The sequence below is a fragment of the Pan troglodytes genome, chromosome 10 (assembly GCF_028858775.2).
Source record: "Pan troglodytes isolate AG18354 chromosome 10, NHGRI_mPanTro3-v2.0_pri, whole genome shotgun sequence".
NCBI classification, from domain to species: domain Eukaryota; kingdom Metazoa; phylum Chordata; class Mammalia; order Primates; family Hominidae; genus Pan; species Pan troglodytes.
This window is the reverse complement of record NC_072408.2, coordinates 91,950,604-91,975,957: the sequence shown is the minus strand read 5'-3', so window position 1 is coordinate 91,975,957 and position 25,354 is coordinate 91,950,604. Positions and strand designations below refer to the sequence as shown.

Here is a 25,354-nt window from a genome sequence, read left to right as displayed (position 1 = left end):
ATGCCCAACCACTAATTTTATTTGATTTTTTTCTTAAGGAATAAAAGATCTTCCAATGTTCTAAAACTAGATTTGGTGATGGTTATGTAACTGTAAATATAGTAGAGTTCATTGTATTGCACTTTTAAAAGAGGTGCATTTTATAATAAAGTTGTATCTCAAAAGAATTGGGTTCAGGAGGCACTCTCTACTGGGCAGTAGGGGTAAGTTGGGATATTTCTTTGGAAGCTGCACTCTGTGGCATCAGGAAATATCTGTGATTCTCTGAAGTGAATAATTCCAGAGCAGCAGTTAAAGACAACATGGGGTTCAACTTGGCCAGCAATGAACAAATGATTTTGCCTCACTTTTCGTCACTGTTTTCCCCTTAAAAAGAGGGACCAGAATAAACATATTAACTGTTAAAAAAAATCTTCCATATAAAACTGTTTTTGCCAAGCCTATTCCTAAACAAACAACAACAAAAACCTATAGCACATTAGAAAATCTGGTAAATACATAAAACTCATTCAGTGAAATTAATGAAATGCCAAATGTACTTTACTTGGTTCCAAAAGAAAGCAAACGAAACAAAATTCACTTGGGGGAAAGAAAACGAAATCATAGAACATCACATCGTAAAGCTTATGTGGAAATGTTTTATATTCTATAGGCCACTTTGAATTTATCACTACTTTGAACTATTTCTAGCATATTTTATACCAGTACACAATTCAATAAACATATCATACATACATATTATACTATTCTAGATGGTAATGTAGCTTCACATTTAATAGAAAAGATAGGATGCAAGAGAACCTATTAGGATAGATTTATTTTATGAGTCTGAGATATGTGTTAAATTAAAGGATAAAAACACCCTGCTTATCTTTCTTCCTAGGCAGTTCTTTTCTAATGCAACAACATTCCTATTTAATAAACAATATCTGTAGAGTTATTACTGATTTCAGCAGAATTTCTACATTTTTTTAAAAAAGACTGAAATGGTAGAGTTAAGACTATAACAATGAAATATACTCAATGATTAAAACCCAAGCCTTATTTTAAAATGGGAATATATTTTAATTCTATCAAAATATTAATCCATAAATATTTGTTGAAATAATATTGTGTTTTGACATGGATAATGGGCACCAAAATTTTTAAATGTTTTACTATGGAAAATATTTAATATAAAAAAAGAATGTAAAGGAAACCTTTACACACTATCATCTGTTGGTCCAACAATTTCAAAATAATTTCCCACACTTGCTTTATTTATCTTTCTATGTATGTTTTTATTATTAATTTTTTTTTTTTTGAGGTGGAGTCTCGCTCTGTCGCCCAGGCTGGAGTGCAGTGGCGCGATCTTGGCTCACTGCAAGCTCTGCCTCCCGGGTTCACGCCATTCTCCTGCCTCAGCCTCCGAGTAGCTGGGACTACAGGAGCCAGCCACCACGCCCGGCTAATTTTTTATATTTTTAGTAGAGACAGGGTTTCACCGTGTTAGCCAGGATGGTCTCGATCTCCTGACCTCGTGATCTGTCTGCCTCGGCCTCCCAAAGTGCTGAGATTACAGGCGTGAGCCATCATGCCCAGACTATTGCTATCTACTTTACCGAAAATTCTAGACTCCATGACTTCTACCCCTACATACTTCAGTAGGCATTTCTAGGATGGTGTAAATTTGGTGGTTAACAAACTTTTCTTTAGTTTTAGACATTACAAAACAGAAATGTAAATCAAACTGTTTCCATTTTCAATCATGCTATGAAGATGCCTAAATTTTAAGATTTATTTAAATCTTATAGAAGACAAAATATTGAAAATGTTCATAGGTCCTTTTCATTAAAATATGATTCCATTTTTCTATTAAAATTGCTATCCAAACTATAGGTTAAATTATAAAAAATTTATACTAAAATGAAAATTTAAAACTAAATAAAAATTTTATACTAAAAAAGTAGTACAATTTTTTAGTATAAAAACTAAAAAACATTAATATTAAAAGGAAAGCAGATGGCAAACGTTTTAAGTCATGTTTGCTGCACTGTTTTGCATCATGCTTGCTACTTTATTACATTTAAATATTTCTGTTTAATAATTTAAGTTCATGTTTTTTCTGAACGTTGAAATCAGAGATATAATCAGAACTATCACCACCTAGATGTGCAAATCCCTCACTCCAACAGTGAGTTGGGCAAACTTCAAATATTGTAAAATATTTTAAATTCCAGAGTATAATTTATAGGGCTTAATACAATTTGTGTAAATTGGCAGTAAACAGAATATCATTTCGACATGTGATCACTTCCACTGATACAAGTTAATATATCTGTCACTGTAAAATTTAAATAACATTAATGTCACTGATGATACATCATTATAAAATGTTCATATATAAATAAAAAAATTAAAATTTATGTAAACACTGATACAAATTTTCAATGACTATATCAATATTTCAGCACACTAAATTAGCACTTCAGCTTTAAGAGCCATATTTTGAGTTATTCAAGTATATGTTATACATAATTCTTTATATATATACTTTATGATTAAGAATTAAAAATTTATTGTAAATATAATTCTTTTAATCTTTCTTTATCTTTTTACCTCTCTATGTATCTGTTATTAAGCCATACCTTCAAAGTAACCATCTCTTCTGGGCTGTACCATCTTTGGTGATTTTGGAAGAGACACTTTATTTTCACTGTTTTTGAATAAGGCTAGACGCACAGTGGAATCTAAACAAAATGAATAAGAAAGGAGCAAAGTTCATCTTTGGTTAATTCCTTCTCTAAATGTTCACATATTTCTTATATGGTGGTAGTAAAAAAAATCCACTTTATAAAGCTCTATGAAATTGATGATGATGTTATATTAAGCTTCATAACATGGAAAGGTAGCCAACCATGTACGTATTATTGGTTATCTGATTAAACAAATAGCCAATACTTAAAGAACAGAAATACTCTACTTTTCCATCTAAACTGTGGGGAGATGGGATACAAAAGATGGAAGCAAGACAACTAATGGAATAAGAAACAGGTAGGAAAAGGTTATTTCATTAATTTAACACCTAAAACAGTGGTTTCTCTTTGCCCTAATGTATTTTCAGATAACAAAGATGTATAAATTTTCTCCATATATTCAAAGCCAAGAATATTCAAGATCTATTAATATTACAAAAAATAGATTGTGAATGCAGACTCTACATATCAAATTAAGAAACAAGATTTTTAATGTTGTAAATACCAAATTACATATTTTAATTAAATGCTAAAGTAGCAAAAATAAATAGTATTTGCATAGCTATTCTCCAGCATGAGCAACCTGACAATTTCCATTAGTCTTCTAGTAATAATTCATCTTTACTAAGTATGATTTACATTTTTCACAATGATTGTATTTCTCAAGATTAGGGAAAATGTTGGACAATGTTTAGGTACATTTTGTAAGTATTAATATATGTAATCTCAGGTGTTATTAAATGTTTCTTATGAATTCAATATGAACTATCAGTAAGAATAATAAAATCTGTGTATATATATTTCATAAAATAAGTATTATATATCATCTAAGTCACTTACAAAAAAAAATGACATGTCAAAGAACAATTAGTCAATGAGGAAAGACATTACCATGGGCTTGCAAACTGTTTGGTGTCTTATAACCATCTCTCTACTCTCTTGCTCTTCTTGCCTTTTTATTTGATCTATGTATTTTCTGACAACATCACAAACAATTCAGCAGACCCGGGTTAGATCCTAGTGCCAAATTTTACTAGTTGTATGACTCTGGAAAAACTGTTCTCACCTTCTGTCTCTTCCTCTGTCCAACAGAAGTAATATTGTCTTTGAAGTACTAGTAGTACTGTACAAATTAATGAGATCATTTGTGTAAAAAAAATCAAGTCCCATGCACACATTCGTGTAGGTTCTCAACAAATAACAGCTAACAGACATAATTATGACATCAACAATGAAACATTTCCAGTTTATATTCTTAGAAAAAAAACTTACATTCTTCATAAAATTTACTGCAATATATAAAAATACATAGAACCATAATTGGCTCCATTTCATTTAACACAGTGCACTGAACAGAAGCTATGGATATTTTATAAGTTCTTTGGCATTTCCTTGGCCAAATAATAAAACAATCATACTTTCCTCATACTATTATCAAGGTCAAATAATTTAATATGTACAAAATATTTAGAAAGGTTATCTAGCTCAAGTTACTCAAAATAATTTTATTCTCCAAGAGCAATAGTGCTACATTATCAGTCATTCTGATTGCATCAGCATAAATTGATTTAATCTTGAATTAATTCAAATTGCAAAGGGATAATTATAAGAAGTAAGAAACATAGTACTTTTAGATAGAAAAAAAAATCACTTGATTTTGATAGTCCCTGAAAATACCACTGGTAATAATGCAGTATTCTTACCTTAATAAAAAAAATGAATAAATAAATAAAAACACAACCCAGTTAAAAAAAAAAGCCAAGGGATAAGGTAATTGTAAACAGTATAGTTTGTTACACGTTTTTATTCATTATAAAGTCAGTTTTGTACACTTAAGTCTACTCCTCTGTGGTAATCAACAGCAGGTGTAAGTTGCCTTATAAACATAACCTTTGTATCTCCCAGCAATGACTTGCCCAGTGTTGGGGAAATAGGTATTAAATAGATGTTCAAAAATGTTTCAAGAAACCCCTAGGTAAGTAACCATGTCCCTATTATGCATGCATCTCTATACTTAACAGTTTATTATTTCATTTAAATAATATAATTTTAGTTAAGCATTAGAGTATCCATATTATTAAATCCTTGTACAATCCCTTTTCAACTTTTATAATTCTAATTTATCTCATTGTTTTATTTTAGTATTTTTCTTCTTACATACAAATCTGGTTATTATTACCCATTTTTTGCAGGTGTAAAATAAGGTGTATAGCAGTGCTGTAAAATAAGCTTGAATAACTAGCAATATTTCATAATCTTAAAAGGAGTACTATTTACTAATTTAAATTTTCCCAAATATAAGCATATATTTACATGACTAAAATGCACACACATACTGTAAAATGTATATTAGTGACTTTTATCTAGTTTTTTTTTTTAAGTCAATTGACATTCATTGGATATCTACCAGGTGCTAGGCATGGTGGTAGTAGGTCTGAGATGTCAAGAGTGTTTCAGCCCTCAAGGATTTTACTATTCAGATGAATTTTATTATTAATTTTTTGTTGTTGAGAGCATAACACAGTAACATCTGATCAAAATTCTTGTAAAATCTTTCTGAAAATTGATGTGGTAAACAAAATAAATCTTGAATAAACTTCATTTTGGTAGAGTTTTGTCTATACTATTCCCTGCTGGTCCCTCCCCCTTAACATTCTTTAGTTACATTTATTATCATTCTGCAATCTGATGGCTTTGCTATAGCCCATGAGTTGTTTACTTGACATAAAAAATTAGCCTTTTTTTAATGCTGGCTTAATTCCTGGCAGAAAATCCATGTTAGGTCTTCGTCCTATGTTCCTTAAACCTCTTACCAGCTAATCTCCACCAAAATCCCTATACTCAGACCCCATTCTCTCTGAGCACTCTGAGGAGTGCTCCACATCAAAACCAAACACCCACTCCCTTTCTGCATCCACCTCATCTCAGTCTTGCTACCAATTACACTCAGTGTTGTGAGATTATTGACCCTGCATGTTTTCAATAAACCAGTAACTCTCACCTTACACAGGATCTTCTTCACTGCACTACTGAATTCTAAACTTCCCTGGATATCTGCTAAATTTCAACACAGATCACCAAATTCTGAAACTGCTTCTGTGTATGAAGCAACAATAAATACAAACAAACAAACAAATAAAACCCAGAAATACAAGACCAGTCAATATTGGTTCAAGCTTATGCCAATCAAGAGGTTAAAAGCAATTACTCACTAGGGAAAACAACCACCATAACCCAAACATAAACTGTATAAGTAATGATAACTCCTCACAATTTTAGATTTTACCGTGTAGCTTCCAATCAATTCCTCCTCTTCCTTCTCCACCCTCCTCCTCTTTTAATCAGATGGTCTCACTTCTACCAATAGAAGTCATCGATACTAAGTCTCCCCTAGTAGCTGCCCATACCACATCTTTCCTCAGTTTGTTGCCTCTTCATAAATGAGCTTCCTCATATTCTTCCCTCTCTCTGCAACTGATTCCATTACATTCTACTTTCTTAAATTAATTGACCCTCTGCTTTTTGCTGTATTTTCATTTTCATCTTAAATAAATAAAATATTATTGACTCATATCCCTTGACTGATAAAAACATGTACAAAATACAAACAGAAAATATGAAGTGCTTGCTACTGAGCGCTCTAAGGTTTTCTGTGGCAGAAATTTGAATTAAAACTACCATAATTCTTGCAATTGTGCTCCATTTCCTTGAGGATTACTACTTTGTTAGATTGTAGGCCATAATTTATTACATTAATTAATTGTTCTTATTCTCTGACACCCCTCCTGCCATGCTCCCCACTCCCGTAGAGCTAGTTAGTCTCGCAGCAGTTTTATAGACGATGTTGCCCTCTAGTGGCTTAAAAATTTCAAGTTAGCAAGTTGTCTATGTAAGGTATGTATCTCCAAGTATATTTAAAAATTGCTAGTAAATCTTTCAGTGTTTAACCAAATTTAGATATTTAAAACATTGTTTTAACTCATTAGTGAGTAAAAATTTAAATTATGGTCATTATTTGAGACAGATGCAAGTAAGTTAATGGTATATCACAGATCGATTGAATTATAAAACTGGAAAAAGTACTGAACATTTTTTATTCTATAAGAAGAAAACCTGAGGCACAGAATCTTAAATAATTTGCTCACAGATACAAAATGAAATAAGTTCTACATCATCAACTGAACAGAAGATAGACAAAATGTGATGATTAGAAAATATCTCTCAGATTTTCTTTTTCATGCCTTTCACCATTAATCCTCCCTTTAATGTTTCTAATCTGTATATCTGTTGTGAATGAAAAATAGAATGAAAAAAGTGAGAAGAGTATAAAACTTATCACTAAATTTTACATTTCAGCGTTCATGTTTTAAACATAAAATGTTTTGTTTCATTATTCTAATATATTGATAAAAAAAGCAAAACAAAAATGATACATAGAGATACAAAACCTTACACGGTCATAAGAATGCAATTTGGATTATAATCATGTTATTAGAGTAATAGTCCCCATAAATATTATACAATTGTCATTTAGGATTTTAACCTAACCCAAAATGTTAAGTTAAAGATGTGGTCATTAAGTTGGATGTCTGGTTACTTTCTTTCATTTGTTACCCTGTCATGCCCCCTTGTGACTGATAAAAGAGGTTTAATTTTTGCCTGATAATTATCTCTAGTCGTGGCCATTAAAGCAATGATTTTTATATACTAGCATATATTCCTTACTGAATCCTTTGCTAAAACACTTGCTATGCTGCTTTATAAAAAATGTTCTCACCCCCAACAAAACCCTCAATTACAAGAGTTGGCAAGAAAGACCTATATATTTCCCAGAGACGGAATCATATGGGAAGTCTGACAAGCTAAGCTTTTCCTCTGCTTTCACTACTGGAGGCTATTTATTGCAAACATTACAAATACTTTTAAAAGTGGGCCTAGCAAAATTCCTTGAATACAACTATGTCATAATTATTTGTTGAATATTGGCTGAATCAGTTCTTAAACCACCTCTGATATTTGAACTTGCCCCAGGAGTTTCAGAAATTGTTATTATTCTCAAAACAGTTGTTTAAAGAATGTTTTTGATACTGCTGAAGATGGGTAGAAATAGACATCAAAGCAATAATAGAGTTTATTACACTACCAGATTTACACTACTAGATTCTATATCTAGAGAACTGAAAGAGAATCTCACTATCGTTAAGAGTCTGGAGTTACTATTTCACTGGGTAACCACCACATAGCATTCAGTTCAGAGAAGCCTGATGAACTTAACAGGAGCTTACAAAATGAGAGTGCAGGAGGTAAAAACAAATTAAAAAGCAAGGTGTTTATATTTTCTTTAAAAATGCTTGAAATGTTAATGTTTTAAACCTGAAAAAATTTACTACTCAATAAAAATGTTATCACAAAAAAGTAAAAAAATTAAGATATCACTAATATAACAATAAGGTATGCAAGTTGAACACTTCAGAATATAAAAATGAATCACCAGTAACTTATCAATGGCTAGTCAGTGATGTGCCAATAAATATCAGTTATTCCTTGAAAATCAAAAGCACTTTTGCAACATTTACTTGTTTTAAAATGTTATATTTATATCTGGTTCTTAGAATTTACTGAATTATAATTAAAATATAATTAATAGAAAAAGATAAAAATAGTTTTATGAAATATTTTTTCATATGATTACATAAGCTAGATCTATAGGAAAAGTATACATTTATGGCACTGCTCATGAGTAACTGGTCTTTTCTGGAAACTTTTTACTAACAATAAGAACTTTAGAAAACAAAACTGATGTACAAAAGAAATACATGTTCTTATATTTATATGAGTAAATATTTACAGTTATATATAAAGTTACATGCAATTATTTTAAATAGTTTTAATTAAAGATATCATAGTATCCTGATATTTCTTCTCTGACTCCATATATTAAGTAATTACACTAAAATGATTAGAGGTATCCAAAGAAAAACAAATGATTTAAAGAGTAGCCTTGTAAGTGGGATAGAATAAAAGATGCTTTAGAACATTTCCCAAGTCCTACAAAATCATAAAATATATAAACTTTGCTTTTCCAAGATTCTAAGTTGTGAAGTTTTCATAGCTAAAATCCATTGAACTGATAAATTTATATAATTTATTGAATAATCAAGCAATTTAAAAGCACACAAAAGACTAAGGAGTGAAACAGATACTCTTTAGAGTCAACATTTGCCAAAATGAACCAGTTTTAAAACAACTTATAATTCTCAGTACACAATAGCTAGAACAATCAATAGCAAAGTATATAAGAAAGAGCCGAAAAAAGTAAAAATAGTGTTTAAGAGTATAAATCATTCAATGGCATAGCATAATTTTCTCGTAAGTTTTATTTTTTTTAGAGTATCTTAGACATAGTCATCTGTGAATTGATTACTGTTCTTATTAAACATAATTTATAAAATATATTTTAAAGAAATTATCTTCAATTTTCCATACACAGTTATTATTCAAAGAGCACTAATTACTCACCTATTTTTTTCTTCAGTTTCTTCGATTTCATTTTCTGTGCCCTCTTCAACATTTGCTGAGCAGTAGAAATATCCTTAAAGCCCCTATTAAAAGATTAAATATAATAAAGGTAAAACAAATACCCGGATCATATTTAGATATGCATATAAAAATAGACATGCATATCTGAATTATAGCATACTAAAATAAATGTGAATTCCCATTTAAGAAACTAAATTGGATGGACAATTTATAAAAAACTAATATAGGTATTCTTAAAATCTTGAAAAGTATCTGTCTTGGACTTTCAGCAATCTCTCAATTTTTTAATTTATTAGTGTCAAATTGACTACATACCATTCTTCTGAAATTTTTTTTTCTTTTTCAGATTTTAGCAAACTCTTTCTACTGGTCTTTGATTCAGGTGTCCAGGAAGAAGTTTTATTTTCTGATCTGGCAATAGAAAAAAACCACTTTTAACTGAATCAACACAAGTATATCAGCACTTTTTAAAACTACAAACTGTTTATGTTGTCTCAAACTTGGAAATAAAATCTAAGTTAGCAAAAAACATTATCTTGAAAGGCAATAAAAGTCTGCCATTAATTTAAAATGTTTACATTTCAATTACTTGAAGCATATTTCAATCCCTTTGTGAAAAGTAACACAGCACTGGAATTTTTAGTCTAATCATTATCTGTACCTATATAGTATTTAAAGATCCACTTGTTTACAATAATTAATTACGTTGTTTCCCTGACATATAAATTTTGTAGTTGCTTTAATGTACCTACTTCATTCATTTTCCTTACACTGAAAACTCTTCATGACCATGATGTTTTTAACACTAAATATTCTGTTTTCTAAACAAGTAAATTCACATCTAGTTTTATAATTGTACTACTTTTGTATGATATGTAATACTGTTGTCATTCACAAGTTGATTCTCTAAAACAGTAGTTTAGCTTACCTGCTATTAAATTGTGTGTGTTCTGAAGAAGACAAATTTTCTTTGTCATTACATAACCATGCTTGAGCTGGATTACTTGGTAAATTAAATGAAGTATCATCCCATTTTAAGTTTCCAGGAATCTTTTCACAAAAAAAGTAAATAAGTGTGAAGTAAAATAAAAAATCCTAGCATTTATGTTGTATTATTTTACATGCATATTACCAAATAGCCTCCTAAGGGAAACTCATTATAAAATTAAAATTATAATAAAATGAAATTTATGTAATATATTATACATGTCCTTTGTTGTAGTGGTGGAAATTATGCTTTTTGGGATAGCTCTCATATAGAAAATGATTAATTGCAAAGATCTTTAAAAATCTCAGAAAACTAAAACTTCAAAGATTATCAAATAAATAACAGATATTGCAGTCCATTGACCTCTGACTGAAAATCTTCAGCTGTTGCCCTCTTAATGCATATTTTTGTATTTTTAAAGTGCTGTCAACTAGTGATTTTAGTCTACTGCCAAATATGCAGCTGAAGCATATCATTTTTTTTCTTTTGCTACTGTGAAATAAAGTGTTGAAAGAAATCCAAAATAAAGAAAAAAAGGAGCAAATGAAAGAAAAGCTACATGAAAAATTACATCTGGGGATAAGGAGGAAGTCAGAGGCTTCTAAAAGTAATTATGTTTTTCAAGTCAATAAATTGTATTATTAATCACTGCAACATAGCATAACCTTAAGAAATGAGCAAAGATCGAGGACTCAGAAGTTTCCATGACATGTTACCTTTGGCCAATGCAGCTGGTTTGAAAGAAGCAGTGTTTGTGAAGGGAAGCGGGTGGAATCTAATGCTAGCCATTCTTCTTCTAAGGCAGCCTGCACAAATAATATTAAAATGTATGTAATTTAGCTTACATAACTTTTACAATGTTTCTTTTAATTCATCTTATAGACTACAAATGTTGACAAAGTATATCAGAATTTTTATTTACAGGAAATTTTCTACTTACTATTGTGAGATGATATTCATCTGTTTAATGAAAACATGCTAAAAATGGGATAAGACTTTTCATCCCTAAGTTTTGGATAAAGTGAAAACTTGATATTTGAATGCTCTAAAAAATGAGGTGCAGACTCTTCAGTGTATTTAACTGTTTATAACTATGACTCTGAGCCAAATCTAGATGGAACTGAGTAAAGTCATTTTTTTAGCTCTTACAGTACAGACATCACTATTGAAAATTTATAGTATTTTAATATGTTAGTGTCAATTTTTCTATAAACAGTCTATAAACCAGCTTTTTCTTAAATTTTTTTATTTTCACAAATTTTCTGAATAGAGTAAAAAACCACATTTTGTGGCAATGAATTAAACAATACAAGGAACATGGTCCCTGATTTATATTCTCTAATTCAACTGTTCAAATAACAAAATTATAAATTTAAGCCCAAATTTGGAAATTCCTGTTTTAAACTCCCTCTCTTAAGACATATTTCTCCAATTTATGGAATTTCCAAATTTACTCTATCTTTCCACAATGGAACCTGCTAATTATATTAGTGTTGTATAATTTAGGATGTAATTATCTGATTTTTACTTGATTGAATATATAATATGGCTTAGAATTAATTTCTATGTTTCTGTATTTTTTTTGGGGGAAAAAGATGCTTACAATACCAATTTTTTTTAAAAAGGTTGTAAAATAATCAAACATTTTATGATTTAAAACTAGAATAATTTATTCTGAGGGGATGTAAATGCAATTTTTCATTTACACAATTACAGTGTGTCTTGACTGCCTTTTGAAAGACCATTGGAAAGGCAGGCCTAGGACATATTGACTACAGGCAGGTAGTGCAATGACAGAATTTCACTTAATGAAATTTAGTCTTAGGATACCTAACCAAACTTGCACCATTTGAATGTTATGTAAATAGTGTGCCTCTATTCAGTTGCTAGACAGATCAATTGTTAAATTTCTTCTAGGTAGCGAATATTAACATATACATATATATATATCTCATAGTTATATATGGTTTAATATATATTTGGTTGAAGAATTGCTATTTGTCAGTTACATGAGAGGAATAAATTCAAGAGCTCTTTTGCACAACATGGTGACTATAGTTAATAACAATATAGTATATTCTTGAAAATCATTAAGAGAATACATTTTAAGCATTCTCACCACAAAAAAATGTTAACTATGTGAGGTAACGCACATGTTAATAAGCTCAATTTAGCCTTTCTACAATGTATACATATTTCAAAATGTCATGTTTTACACAATAAACATATACAATTTTTATTTGTCAATTAAAAATTCAAATTTCAGTATTTGTAAATAATTCAATATTTGTTAAAAAATGCGTTATTGGAAAAAGAGAGAGGCAGAGAGAGACAAAGCTCTCTCACCAGAGCCATGAGTATTCCTCCTTCTCATCCTCACAGAAAGAAAAGGGTTGAAAATGGCAGTCTAGAAACAATGGCTACAGTTCAGGGAGACTCTAAAATAAAAGGAAACACATATGCTTTGGTACTTTTGGAAAATTACAGAAAAAAAAGATACGGCCATTTATTTCTAATGTATTTAAGCCATTTATGTTGATTGCTTGTTAAATCAGGCTAGTAACTCAGTAAACTCCCACTGATTTATACAATCAGAATTCTCTCTTTAGCTCATCATGAATGACAAATAAATCTAATGACTTTTCTGTTAAAATAAGGTGGGGATGGAAATTTTTATTTGATGTAAAATTGTAAACAGGATTTAGAACTTAGAGTTTTTTTGTTTTTTCTTTTCAATGACAAGGGAAAATCCAGTCATATCTCAGGGAAGATCAAGGGCCACTATATCAGCTATAATTGAATTAGTATTTTTATTCTGCTGAAAACTGCTAAATTGATGAGAAAATGTGAAGGAGACAATATTACAAAGGCAACATGCCACCTGAGGAGTGGTTATGGAAAACGACCAGCACTGTCAGGCAAGTTGCCTGACTCTTACACTGATTTTATACAAACAGCCTTTTTAAAATTTTTGTTTTCTTAAACACCTGCCAAACCATCTACTTTTTATATTCTCTAGAAATCCAGCTGTTTTCTCTCTTCAGCAGGACAAGATCCCACAAAGCACAATAAACTTCTTTGCCACATCATAGAGATGTTGATAGAGTGCTCTTCCTTGGAAAGGCTACATAAAGTCTGGATAAAATTGACATTTTCTAATTAATATCTAAAAGTACAGAAAACTTTGAAAATAGCTTTTTTTGGCTGAATAGAAAGTTTATAGAAACTTTTATAGAATCCCAGAACAATTATTTAACTACTATCTCTTAGAAATTTCTAGAAGCATAAAGAGAAGGTTGTATATAAAATGTTAAAGATGCTTTTGGTAATTATATAATCGCAACCAAAAATATGTTACCAAGACAACGAATTTATATGTATTCAAGCTTATTAATATCAAATAGATTTGGCATTACCTAGTATGCTGAGGGAAATAAAATCTCAAAATGTCAGGAGGAATTGGCTAGGAGTTATAAATATATCACTGTTTTTTTAAATGTATGTTAATATATCATGCTTACCACTGCAAATTTATACAAATTTCAGTTGTTGCTTAATAAAGCCTTCTACTCACATAGACCAATGGAACAGAACAGAGACCTGAGAAATAACACCACACATCTACAACCATCTGATTTTCAGCAAACCTGACAAAAATAAGCAATGGGAAAAAGATCTCCTGTTCAATAAATGGTGCTGAGAAAACTGGCTAGCCATATGCAGAAAACTGAAACTGGACAACTTCCTTACACCTTATACAAAAACTAACTCAAGCTGGATTAAAGACGTAAATATGAAACCTCGAATCATAAAAACCCTAGAAGAAAACCTAGGTAATACCATTCAGGACACAGGCATAGGCAAAGACTTCATGACGATAATGCCAAAAGCAATTGCAATAAAAGCCAAAATTCACAAACGGGATCTAACTAAATTAAAGAGCTTCTGCTCAGCAAAAGAAACTATCATCAGAGTGAACAGGCAACCTACAGAATGGCAGAAAATTTTTGCAACTTTCCCATTTGACAAAAGTCTAATATCCAGAAGTTACTAGGAACTCAAACAAATTTACAAGAAAAAAACAAATAACCCCATCAAAAAGCGAGCAAAGGACATAAACAGACACTTCTCAAAAGAAGACATTTACATGGCCAACAAACATATAAAAAAAGGTTCAACATTACCAATCATTAGAGAAATGCAAATCAAAACCACAATGAGATACTATCTCACACCAGTCAGAATGACAATTATTAAAATGTAAAGAAACAACAGACGCTGGTGAGGCTGTGGAGAAATAGGAACACTTTTACACTGTTGGTGGTAATGTAATCTAGTTCAACCATTCTGGAAGACAGTATGGAGATTCATCAAGGATCCAGAACCAGAAATACCATTTGACCCAGCAATCTCATTACTAGGTATATACCCAAAGGAATATAAATCATTCTACTAAAAGACACATGCACACATATGCTTACTGCAGCACTATTTATAATAGCAAAGTCATGGAACCAACCCAAATGCCCAATAATGATAGACTAGATAAAGAAAAGATGGTACATATACATCACGGAATACTGCACAACCATAAAAAGGAATGAGATCATGTCCTTTGCAGGGACATGGGTGAAACTGGAAGCCATCATCCTCAGCAAACTAACATAGGAACAGAAAACCAAACACTGCATGTTCTCACTCATAAACGGGAGTTGAACAATGAGAACATATGGACACAGGGAGGGGAACAACACACATCAGGGCCTGTTGGTGGGTGGGGAGGCAAGGAGAGGGATCTGTGAGGACAGGTCAATAGGTGCAGTGAAACACCATGGGACACGTATACCTACGTAACAAATCTGCATGTTCTGCACTTGTATCCCAGAACTAAAAGTAAAATAAATAAATACATTAAAAAAAAAAGAAAGCCTTCTGTTCAGATATTCTTTAAATTACAACCGAGGATCTGGAAAGCTTTCTAGCTACTTGAGAATTATTATCAAATGTACTTATTACTTATGTATTGAAAATGAAGTTGAACTTGGATAGATTTCTAACTGGCAATGGAGGCAGTGTTCATCTGGAGACATCACTTCTGGTTTTGGATTTGCAGCCTTTCTGATACAGCAATCAGGTACACTCCTATGGAAAGGCACCTATTGTCGTTCTATTTGATTCCTTTAGAAACTAAATGACTGGCACTTAGAGTTCTTGTGACTCACTGGCTTGATAATTCCCATTTTGGGTGGGACAACTTGAATTCAATGACCAACAAGGTGAGAAGGTCCCAAAAGGTTTCACTTGTAAAAAGAAAATGGTATACTCAAAAATGTGCCTCAGTAGCATTCGGTTTCTCATGAAAAAAAAAAAATAGCAGCTATCTATCTCAGGGAATACTCATCTCCACTTCACTGCCTGAACCAAATTTGATGTCTCACAGGGACCTCAATTCACCCAAGTTCGCTTAAATTCTTGAGCCTGGTTCAGTGATGGTTTGGCTAAGCTGAAAGCAAGCTGATTATTGGACTGTTGCCAATGGCTTAACAGTTGGGTCTGCCACATGAAAAGCCAAAGACACCATGACTTGGGCCCTCAAACAGGGAAAACAAATCACAGCTGCCTATAGCCCTGTCTGTGTTATTCATACAGATGCCCATGGTAAGGGCCCATTCCCTAATGAGAATGACTGGAATCAAGTAACTGATTGGGTCTAACTTTATATCTAAGGTAGACCTACTTTTTATATCAGACTTGTGATTCCTGAAAAATTTTCTCATTTGTCTTATAGTGAAGGATGTCTCTCATCTTGTGGATTTTTGCCCCTTCCTGTTGGAAAATTGACTACACTACACCTTCAAATCTTTGCCACTGTTAATATCTTTTAGGTTATCCATCAGCTGGCTTTGGCCATACAAATGTGGCCTTTGAAATTAGTTGCCTAAGTTTTCAGTTTTCTGTACCATTTGATTGTGACAGTTGTGACACAAGCTAATCAACAATGAACTGATAGTCTGCGCCTACCTCTATCACCTCCTTCTATCGACACATCTATATAAAGCAATTTTATCAGTGAGCATGGCTCTCTCCCAAAAAATATCATATTCTTGCAGCCACTTCCTAGGCAATGATTAGGAAAAATGCATGGAAGGTAATATAGATCTATTTGGACAACTCAGGATTCTATCCTGACTACTCCTGGGTATGATGAGTATCTCTTTTCTCTAACAGCGAGTATAGGCCAGAATGATTAAACAAGGTACAGCCTGGCCAAAAGAAGAGTAAGAGTATTCAAACTAATCTTAGTTATGGTTTATAAAAGTGCACTTGTTCCTTGTTCCTGAACTTTCAAGATGAAAGGTCTAAGTGTTAATAGAGAATGATTAGAAAAATGGTGAAGTTATAACTATTGAAATGTAACACCCTAATTTTGAGGGAGTAGGTGGAGAACAAAAAACCAGAATCTTTGAAAGGAATACCTTAAATCCTGGGAAGCATGAAAGAGGGAGATTTTTATCTTTTGAACTGCCCCTATAGCCTCCTTCAAAAACAAAAACAAAACTTCTGCAGGACTGTCCCAAACTGCTGCAAGCACCTTAAATTTAACTTACTAATGGACCTGCCATCCCCTTCCAAGGGGCTCTGAACAGAATTTCATAGTAATTTATCTTAAGTTTACTAAGAAATCCATCAAGACAGCAGGGCATGGCCCCAGATGTTGTACTTCCCTTGTGAAACAGATGTGGATATTTTCCCCATCCCCATCCTCAGTCATCCCATGGGGTGGACAAATACCACCTAGAAGGTGTGGTGGTCATAACATACTTTTAAGTGTTAAGTCAACAGCACTATAGCCCTAGAAAGCATTCAGTTCAGCTTCAACTCGCTGACCAGGGTTATTCTGGATGGCAGAATTGTCCTGTAATTCCTTCCTGAGGGAAAAGAAGGAGTCCAGCTATAGTTGGATTAAAGTCTCAAGCCTATTGGGAAGATCAATTTAAAAATTAAGGAGAAAACACCTGGACTATTGATAGTAACCTTAATTGCATGAACCATGAGGCAAATCTAATTGATTTTTGTCCCAGCCCCTGTCAGATTATTCAGGGTGGCCACTGGAATAGTATACTTATTAGAAAATTTCTCATGTAAAAACAAGGGATGGATATTTTTGGGATACAATTCTCCATGGATCTCTAACAATTCTGCGTGACTTACGACAGATTTTGTTACAGACTATCTTTCCAAAGATGTTCATAAAACTAACAGAATGGGAAGGCAGAGACTGTGTTTCCCTTTGGAGTAGAGGGCAGAAATTTGTTTGCTGTCTGGTGTAATAAAGATAACAACTTTCTGTGGAGCACAGGATGGGCAGGGTTGCTAACAGCCGTTTAGAAGACATGGGATATCCTAGGCTCAAGACTACTAGGAAGACATTCTTCAGATTTCCTCCTATGGAACTTGGGGGAAAAGGAGAATTGGTACATGAAGCTCTTGCTCCCTGCTGTTACAGGTAATAACTGTATTTGTCTCTTGAAGTTTCATTTCTTCTATCAGCATCCTAACTTGTTAGAGTTCATGTAGGATAAAATCTCAGATCCCTCATAGTTCTTGGCACTTAATAAATTAGGGTAAACTATACTTAACAAAACTAAAATAAAATGACTCTTGGTTGTAAGTGTTCGTGGTTAATCACTTGTTAAATGAAATCACATTTCAGAGAGGCAACAAATCAATCTAAGGAAATATTTCATGGACAGTTGATCTAGGCTTTTGGATCCTGGCTAATTTATCATGATAATTTTATATTTACTCCTCTTATAAAAATTATAATTAACTGAAAACATTCTAATATATTTCTGATATTCCCTAAACTTAGAGCTATGTTTTTTCTGTCTATTTACCTATCCTGGCACTAAGCATGGTGTCTGCCATATTGTAAGCATTGTTGGCAGGAAAGGAAAAAATAAGTTTGAAAAGATTTTATATAATTACATAAGGATATGTCTTAAAAATCCAGAAGTTTTAATCCTAAAGGCAACTATTTTTTTCAACTAAATCAGTGAAAAAAGGGAAATCCTCATCAGATAAGTTTTGTATACAGAAAAATTTAAGCAAGAAAAAAAGAAAACAAAAAAACAAAAAACAAAAACAAACAAAACAATTCAATTACATCATCTGAAGTTTTAAGATGATTTTAAAATAAAGTGATGGCAATGGAAAAGGGGTAAGGATAGGTCACAGGAAGTAATCTCCGCATTGCAAACAAAATTATCCACTTAAAATATGAACAATATTTAACTCCCTTACTTGAAACCCAATAATAATATTCTATCACACTTGAAATAAAATCCAAAGTGCTTGACATCATATCCTAGGCCTAATGTGGACTGATCCCTGGCTACTTTTGTATTTCTTCTCTTCTGTATTTTTTCTCCTTTACTAATCAGTCTACCTATTGTAAACTTTCTCTTCCTTTATTACGCTGATTTCCTATTTCAAGCCTTACATACTTGCCTGACACTTAGCCCAAAACAGTATACTGTTTTGTTTATATGAAACTTATTCCCTCACTTTATTTTCACATCTCTAGTAAAGTGTTATACCTTACACAGGCCTTTCTTGATCAACCAATTAAACACTATGCTCTATATCTTAAACTTTCTTAATTTTTACAGTAATTTTCAATATCTTATTTTCTGCTATATATTTATATATGTATTTATTGTCTGTTACCTCAAATAAAATGTAAATACTATGAAGTCAGGGATCTTATCTCTTTTCTTCACTGTGGTAAGAACAATGCCTAGAAGATTTAAAATGATTGTTTAGTACTGAAATACTCATTTATAAATATTTCAATTCTGGATTTGGAGACCATTATCCTAAGTGAACTAATGCAGGTTCAGAAAACCAAATACTGCATGTTCTCACTTATAAGTTGGAGCTAAACAATGAGTACACATGGACACGAAGAAGAGAACAACAGACACTGGGGCCTACTTGAGGGCGGAGGACAGGAGGAGGTGAGGATCAATAAACTAGTTGTCAGGTACCATGCTTACTACCTGGATGATGTGATAATCTGTACTTCAAACCCCATGACACGTAATTTACCTATATAGCAAAGCTGCACATGTACCCCTGAAACTAAAATTTAAAAATTTTAAAAAGATTTCAGTTCTGGCTCAATACAGGGACACACCTCTTGCTTCTTTAAGCTGACTAAAAAACAAAACATAAACACCTGATAGAAAGATATCTGCAAGTGATCCAGGTATTGCATTAAATTACAAAGGTTTGAAAATACCATACTTATTATGTTCAAGAAAATAGTGGACATGATAGAAAATTTCAACATATAAATGGAATTTATAAAAAAGAATCAATTAGGAATTTTATAACTAAAAAACAGAATAACAAAATAAGAATATAATAGATAGGCTAAAAACATCATGAGTTAAAGTAGGGAGCATGATTAATGAACACAAAGTAGGTCAGTAGGAAACATCCAAATTAAACCACGAACACTCCATGACATTTGTCTGAGCAATGATTTTAAAAATATGAACCTAAAAGCAAAGATAGACAACAAAAGCAAAAAATAGACAAATGGAGTTACATCAAATTAAAAAGCTCCAGTGCAGCAAAGTAAACAATGAAGAAAATGAAGAGACAACCTACATAATGGGAGAACATATTTACAAATCATATATCTGATAAGAGGTTAATATCCAAAATATATAAGGAACTCAAACAACTCAATAACAAACAACAAATCAATCAACTGGAAATGAGCAAAGGACCTGAACAGACATTTCTTAAAAGAAGACATACAAGTGGCTAATAGGTATATGAAAAAATGCTTAACAGCTTTAGCCATCAGGGAAATGCAGATTAAAACCACAATGAGATATCACCTCACACATGTTAAAACAGCTATATCAAAAAGATAAAAGATAACAAGTGTTGGTAAGGATGTGGACAAAAGGGAACCCTCACACACTGTTAGTGGAAAAGTAAATTAGTATAAGCCATTATGAAAAGCACTATGAAGGCTCTTCAAAAAAATTAAAAATAGAACTGTCATATGACCCAGCAATTCCACTACTAGGTATACCAAAAGGCAATAAAATCAGTATGTTGAAGAGATATCTGTATCGTTGTCTTCACTCTAGCATTATTCACAATAACCAAAATATGGAATGAACCTGTGTCCATCAATGGATACACGAACAAAGAAAATACACAATGGAAAATTATCCATCCATAAAAAAGATGGGAACTTGGTCATTGGCAACAACATGAATGAACGAAGAGGACATTATGTTAAGTGAGATAAGCTAGGCACAGAAAGAGAATACCTCACGGTTTCACTTAGACAGGGAATCCAAAAAACTTAATATCATAGAAGTAGAGAGTATAATGGTGATTACTAGGGTTTAAGGTGGTCAGTGGGGGTGGTGGTGGCGGTTGCAGGAGATCTTGGTCACAGCATACAAAATTTCACTTAGAGAGGAGGAATAAGTTCAAAAGATCTGTTATGCAACATGATGGCTATAGCTAACAACAGATTGTGCTCTTGAAAAATGTTGAGAGCGAATGAAAGTATTCTCACTATAAAAATGTGTTAACTAATGCATATGCTAATTAGCTAGGTTTACATATTTCACAATGTATATATACTTCAAAACATCAAAGAACAAATATTTGAAATAAATTTGGGCAAGAGATTTCCAAAACTAATGAAAGATATTTACCACAGATTCAAGAAGCTGTATGATCTCACCAACTCCAAGCAGGGCAAATAAAGAAAATCATAGCCAGTTTGAAAAACAAAAATAGAAAATCAACCTTAAAAGTTACCTGGGGGATGGGATAGGAAGCCAATATCTTCAGAGAAGAAAAGTTAAGACTTAATACTCACTTTTCAACAGGAACTATGGAAGCCAGAAATGCTAACAAAATGGCATATTTTAAAATTGAAAGCCTAACTAGAATTCTATTTTTAGAGAAGATAAATATTTAGATAAATATTCCAAAATATTTAAAAAAGAAATAAATTTTCAAGCAATCAAAAACTGACTCCTACTAGAGAGTGTCTTTCAGGTAAAAGAAAATGATCCTAGATGGAAGCATGTTAATGCAGGAAAGAATGAAGCGCACGAAAAAATAAAACTCAATTAACTAGTGAATAAAGGGAAAAATAGAAAAACAAAAATACTTGATAAATGCAAAAGAGGGTAATAAAAAGGAAAAAATCAACATAGAACAAATAGAAAACAAATGAAAATTGTATAAACCAAATTATATTCTAAATTAAAATCAATTAAAACAGTCTAAATACTCTAATAAAAATAATGCCAGAATAAAATATAAAAATAAGCAGAACCCAACTATATGCAGTTATAAGATACATTTTAAATATAAAATCACAGTAAAGGTGAATGAGAATGGTTAGAAAGATATACGTTATGAAAACAGTAGCCAAAAAAAAAAAAAGCTGCTGTAGGTATAAAAATATCAAAGGAAATGGCCCTTAAGCAATTAGTTAAAGAGAGAAACTATTGTTCAAGAGGAAAATATTATTATAAGAGGTTCAGCGATACAATAATTCAATAGCCTTAAAATGTGTATGCCCCAAAAACACAGCCCCGAATTATGAGGCCAAATGTGACAGAAATAAAAGCCAATTTAGAGAAATCCACCAGCACAGTAAGAGATTTTAGCACTCCTCTCTCAATACCTCGTAGAATGCCCCTCCTGCAAATCACTTAGGATACAGAAGATTAAAGAAAAAAAAACATAAACTTAAAGTAAATGGGATTTTTAATAACAATATACTTACCTACAGAATACATACTCCTTTTATGTTCACATGAAACATTTCAAAAAATATAGTATATGCTGAGACAAAATTTTGAACAACAAAGAACATCAATCTTATATCAAACTCCCCTTGAAAACAGAAGCAGAGGAAACACTTCCCAACAAAATGTATAAGGCCAACATAATATGATACTAAAACCCGAAGAGGGAGCTGTATAAGAAATAGAATTTACATAGTGAATTTCTTTTTGAATAAAATGAGAAAATGCTAAATAAAATAATAGCAAATATAAGCTAGTAATAGGTAGAAAAAGATAATGCATTATAGCTAAGTTAGTTTATTCTAAGAATACAAGGTTTAATGTTTGAAAGTCAATGTTAGATGTATTAAGAAGTATTTGATAAAATCCAAATTGCATATAAAGTCACCATCATCATCATTATCAGTAGCAGCAGCAGCAGCATCTTAATCTCTAAGATTCTAAGGAAGTTAACTTCCTTAAACCATACAGAGTTTCTCTAAGAAACCTATAGGAAACATCTTACTTAGTGGTGAAATATTGAAAGCTTTCACCCTGAGACAAAGAACTAGAAAAAGATGCTTGCTAATATCATCACTATTTAACATTATAATGGAAGCAGTAATCAGGATAATAAGGCAAGAAAAATAAATAACAGGTATAAGAATTGGAAAAAAAGAGAAAACTGTCATTCTCAGGTGATATGATTGTGTATACAGTATATTCAAAATATTTGACAGATAATCTATTAAAATTAATGGGTGATTTCAGCAAAGTGGTTGAAGATGAGGTCAATATACAAAAATAAATTGTATTTCTATATATACTTAGGAACAAATCCAACTAAAAATGTACAAGACCACTACGAACAAAATCTCCATGGTTTCTTGCTATTTCAGATATTCCAAAACGCTTTGAATATTTTATTATAGTCAGTACTAACACATCAGAAGAAGAGAAACTGACTTCTCATTAATACAAGTCATTATGAAATAGTATTTTCCACATTGAGGTTTGTTGTGGAAAACTGAAGTGAGGAAAGCAGGCTTCGATTTACTCAATATTTTCAAAAACAAGGTAAATTAAATTCAGTTTTGAAAAACATTGGAGATAAATTTAGAATAGAAAGTAGCCAGAAAGATTTTGCATATAAGTGTATTTTAAAAGCATTTACATTGTTTTCATGATACCTAGTTTTTTTCATTACATAGAAGTAGAAACACAGTTTTTCCTGAGAATAAATAGCTGACGTTATCAAGAATGTGAAGAAAGAAACAGTTCAATTTATTTGAGCATTTAAGATTTGAGAGAGTGCAAAATAATGGTAGATTTTACAATTATACTACCCAAATATCAACTAAAAATATTAATGCTGACATTTCTAGAAACGTGCTAATCAGCAGCATGTTCCAAAAAAGCAGTTTCCTAACCTAATAGATTAATGTTGAATTTTTAAGGGCTTCCTTTTGATTAAGATATGATTATGCCTATGAAAATAATTCAGACGTGAGCAATAGTGTTCTGTCTCTACAACAGCTTCATCTTCATAGTCTTATTGATAATATTTTCACAAATTCATAATTCATTATTGCAGTGAAATTTGGAGACTTTCAGTAAATTATGTTTGATAGAAATAATTGAAAAATTTATAAAATAGAGTTCAAGTCTCCTAGCTGAATTCTGAAAAATACCATACAATTGAATATCAAAATTCTCACTGACGTGTCACATATGTACATATGAAACCGTAAGACTATATTTACCTCTTGCAGTTAGGGCACGTGGTGATATTACTTCCATTTCATTTTCCTATCAACACATTAAAGTTACCAGAAATAAATTAGACCAGTTATTGTGAGATGACATCTGGTAAGAGAACCTTGAAGCTCATTAAGATTCAATAAATGTATTCTTACACATATCTTTGAATGATTTAGTAACAGAATGTCTACAGTTGATGCCCTTTTTGTTACATAGCATGGGTGTGCTGAAAAGATCTTTCCTATTCTGGGCCCTTTTAAAACCTGAAGCAGTATTCCCAAGAATGATCTATGCAGCCTCTAGAACCTAAAGAGGTTTACCAACTCATTCTTCTTAGTGGTGGAAACTACATGAAGCAACAATCCACCCCTTACTTTGGAAGTAATGCCAACATGTCCCAGTTTATTACAGTCCTAGAAATTCCACTGCTGTGATGAGCCACTGAATCTTCATAGGTTTCTCTCTCACCATCATATCCTTTTTCACTCCTCATGAGCCTTGGCTAAGTGCTGCAAAAAATTAACTAGAACTCCATTCACACATCTGCTACGTAAGACTACCATGATTACAATGATCAGAGTATAAACTTTATGGTCAGGTTTTAAAAAGATAAGGAGAACTTTGGAAAAATGATGGTCATATAGGTAGATGAAAGAAAATAAAGAGAAATTTGTATGTTTCATGTTTGTTTAACATAGGCTTTTTTTCTAGCATAAAAGATTTTAAGTGTTTTTAAATTATGGAATTACAGCATTTAAAAATTTCTGTTTTATATCATATGACCTTTACAGTTATATTAATTTATATCCCATCCACTTACAAAAAAGTTTTAAGGCAGGGGATTTATAACTGTGTAGCTAAGCCAAATGCAGTTTAGGATAATTTTACGTCCTGAGAAACTTCATCACCTTCCTGCAGTGACACATTGAGAAGAACACAATATCACCTCTGTTGTATTCTCACCAAAAATACATAACCTGAATACAATGAGAAGAAACTATATAACAAACACAAATTCAGAGATATTCTACAAAATAATTTTTCAGTAGTCTTTAAAAGTATTAAATTTGTAAAATACAGAGAAAAGATGAGGAACTATTCTAGTTTAAAGGAGACTAAGGAAAAATGACAACTAAATGCAACTTATGATTCTGGATTAGATCTCAGACTAAATATAGGGCATTAGTAAGACTACTCACAAATTTGATAAGGTTGATTAGATCATAGTATTACATCAATGTTAATTCCCTAATTTTGATAACTGGAGAACATGGTTGAAGGGCACAAAGACGCTCTTGTAAGTATTTTGCTGCCACCTTTGCACACTATACAAGCTTGTAGGATGAAAGAAGATGATGTTAGGAAAAGTTTCTCAATGTTAGGAAAAAAGTCTGTAACAATGTTAATAGGATAAACACCTTAGAAACTGGTTTATCTTCAAAACAGTACACTAAACGTATTTTAAGACCAATATTTATATACTATAG

General features: G+C 31.8%; 1 protein-coding gene across 4 annotated transcripts in view; it reads right to left on the bottom strand.

Moving 5' to 3' along the window:
* The window catches only part of LRRIQ1 (leucine rich repeats and IQ motif containing 1), a 222,972-nt gene that overhangs the window by 95,806 nt on the left and 101,812 nt on the right, over positions 1 to 25,354 (bottom strand). For all 4 annotated transcript variants that reach the window (XM_016923928.4, XM_016923931.4, XM_016923930.4 and 1 more), the window contains exons 19-23: positions 10,980 to 11,069; positions 10,204 to 10,325; positions 9,591 to 9,686; positions 9,255 to 9,337; positions 2,628 to 2,729 (exon numbers count right to left, since the gene is read on the bottom strand). In XM_016923928.4, coding sequence (XP_016779417.4) covers positions 2,628 to 2,729; positions 9,255 to 9,337; positions 9,591 to 9,686; positions 10,204 to 10,325; positions 10,980 to 11,069 — 493 coding nt within the window. The remainder of the gene's footprint in view (positions 1 to 2,627; positions 2,730 to 9,254; positions 9,338 to 9,590; positions 9,687 to 10,203; positions 10,326 to 10,979; positions 11,070 to 25,354) is intronic.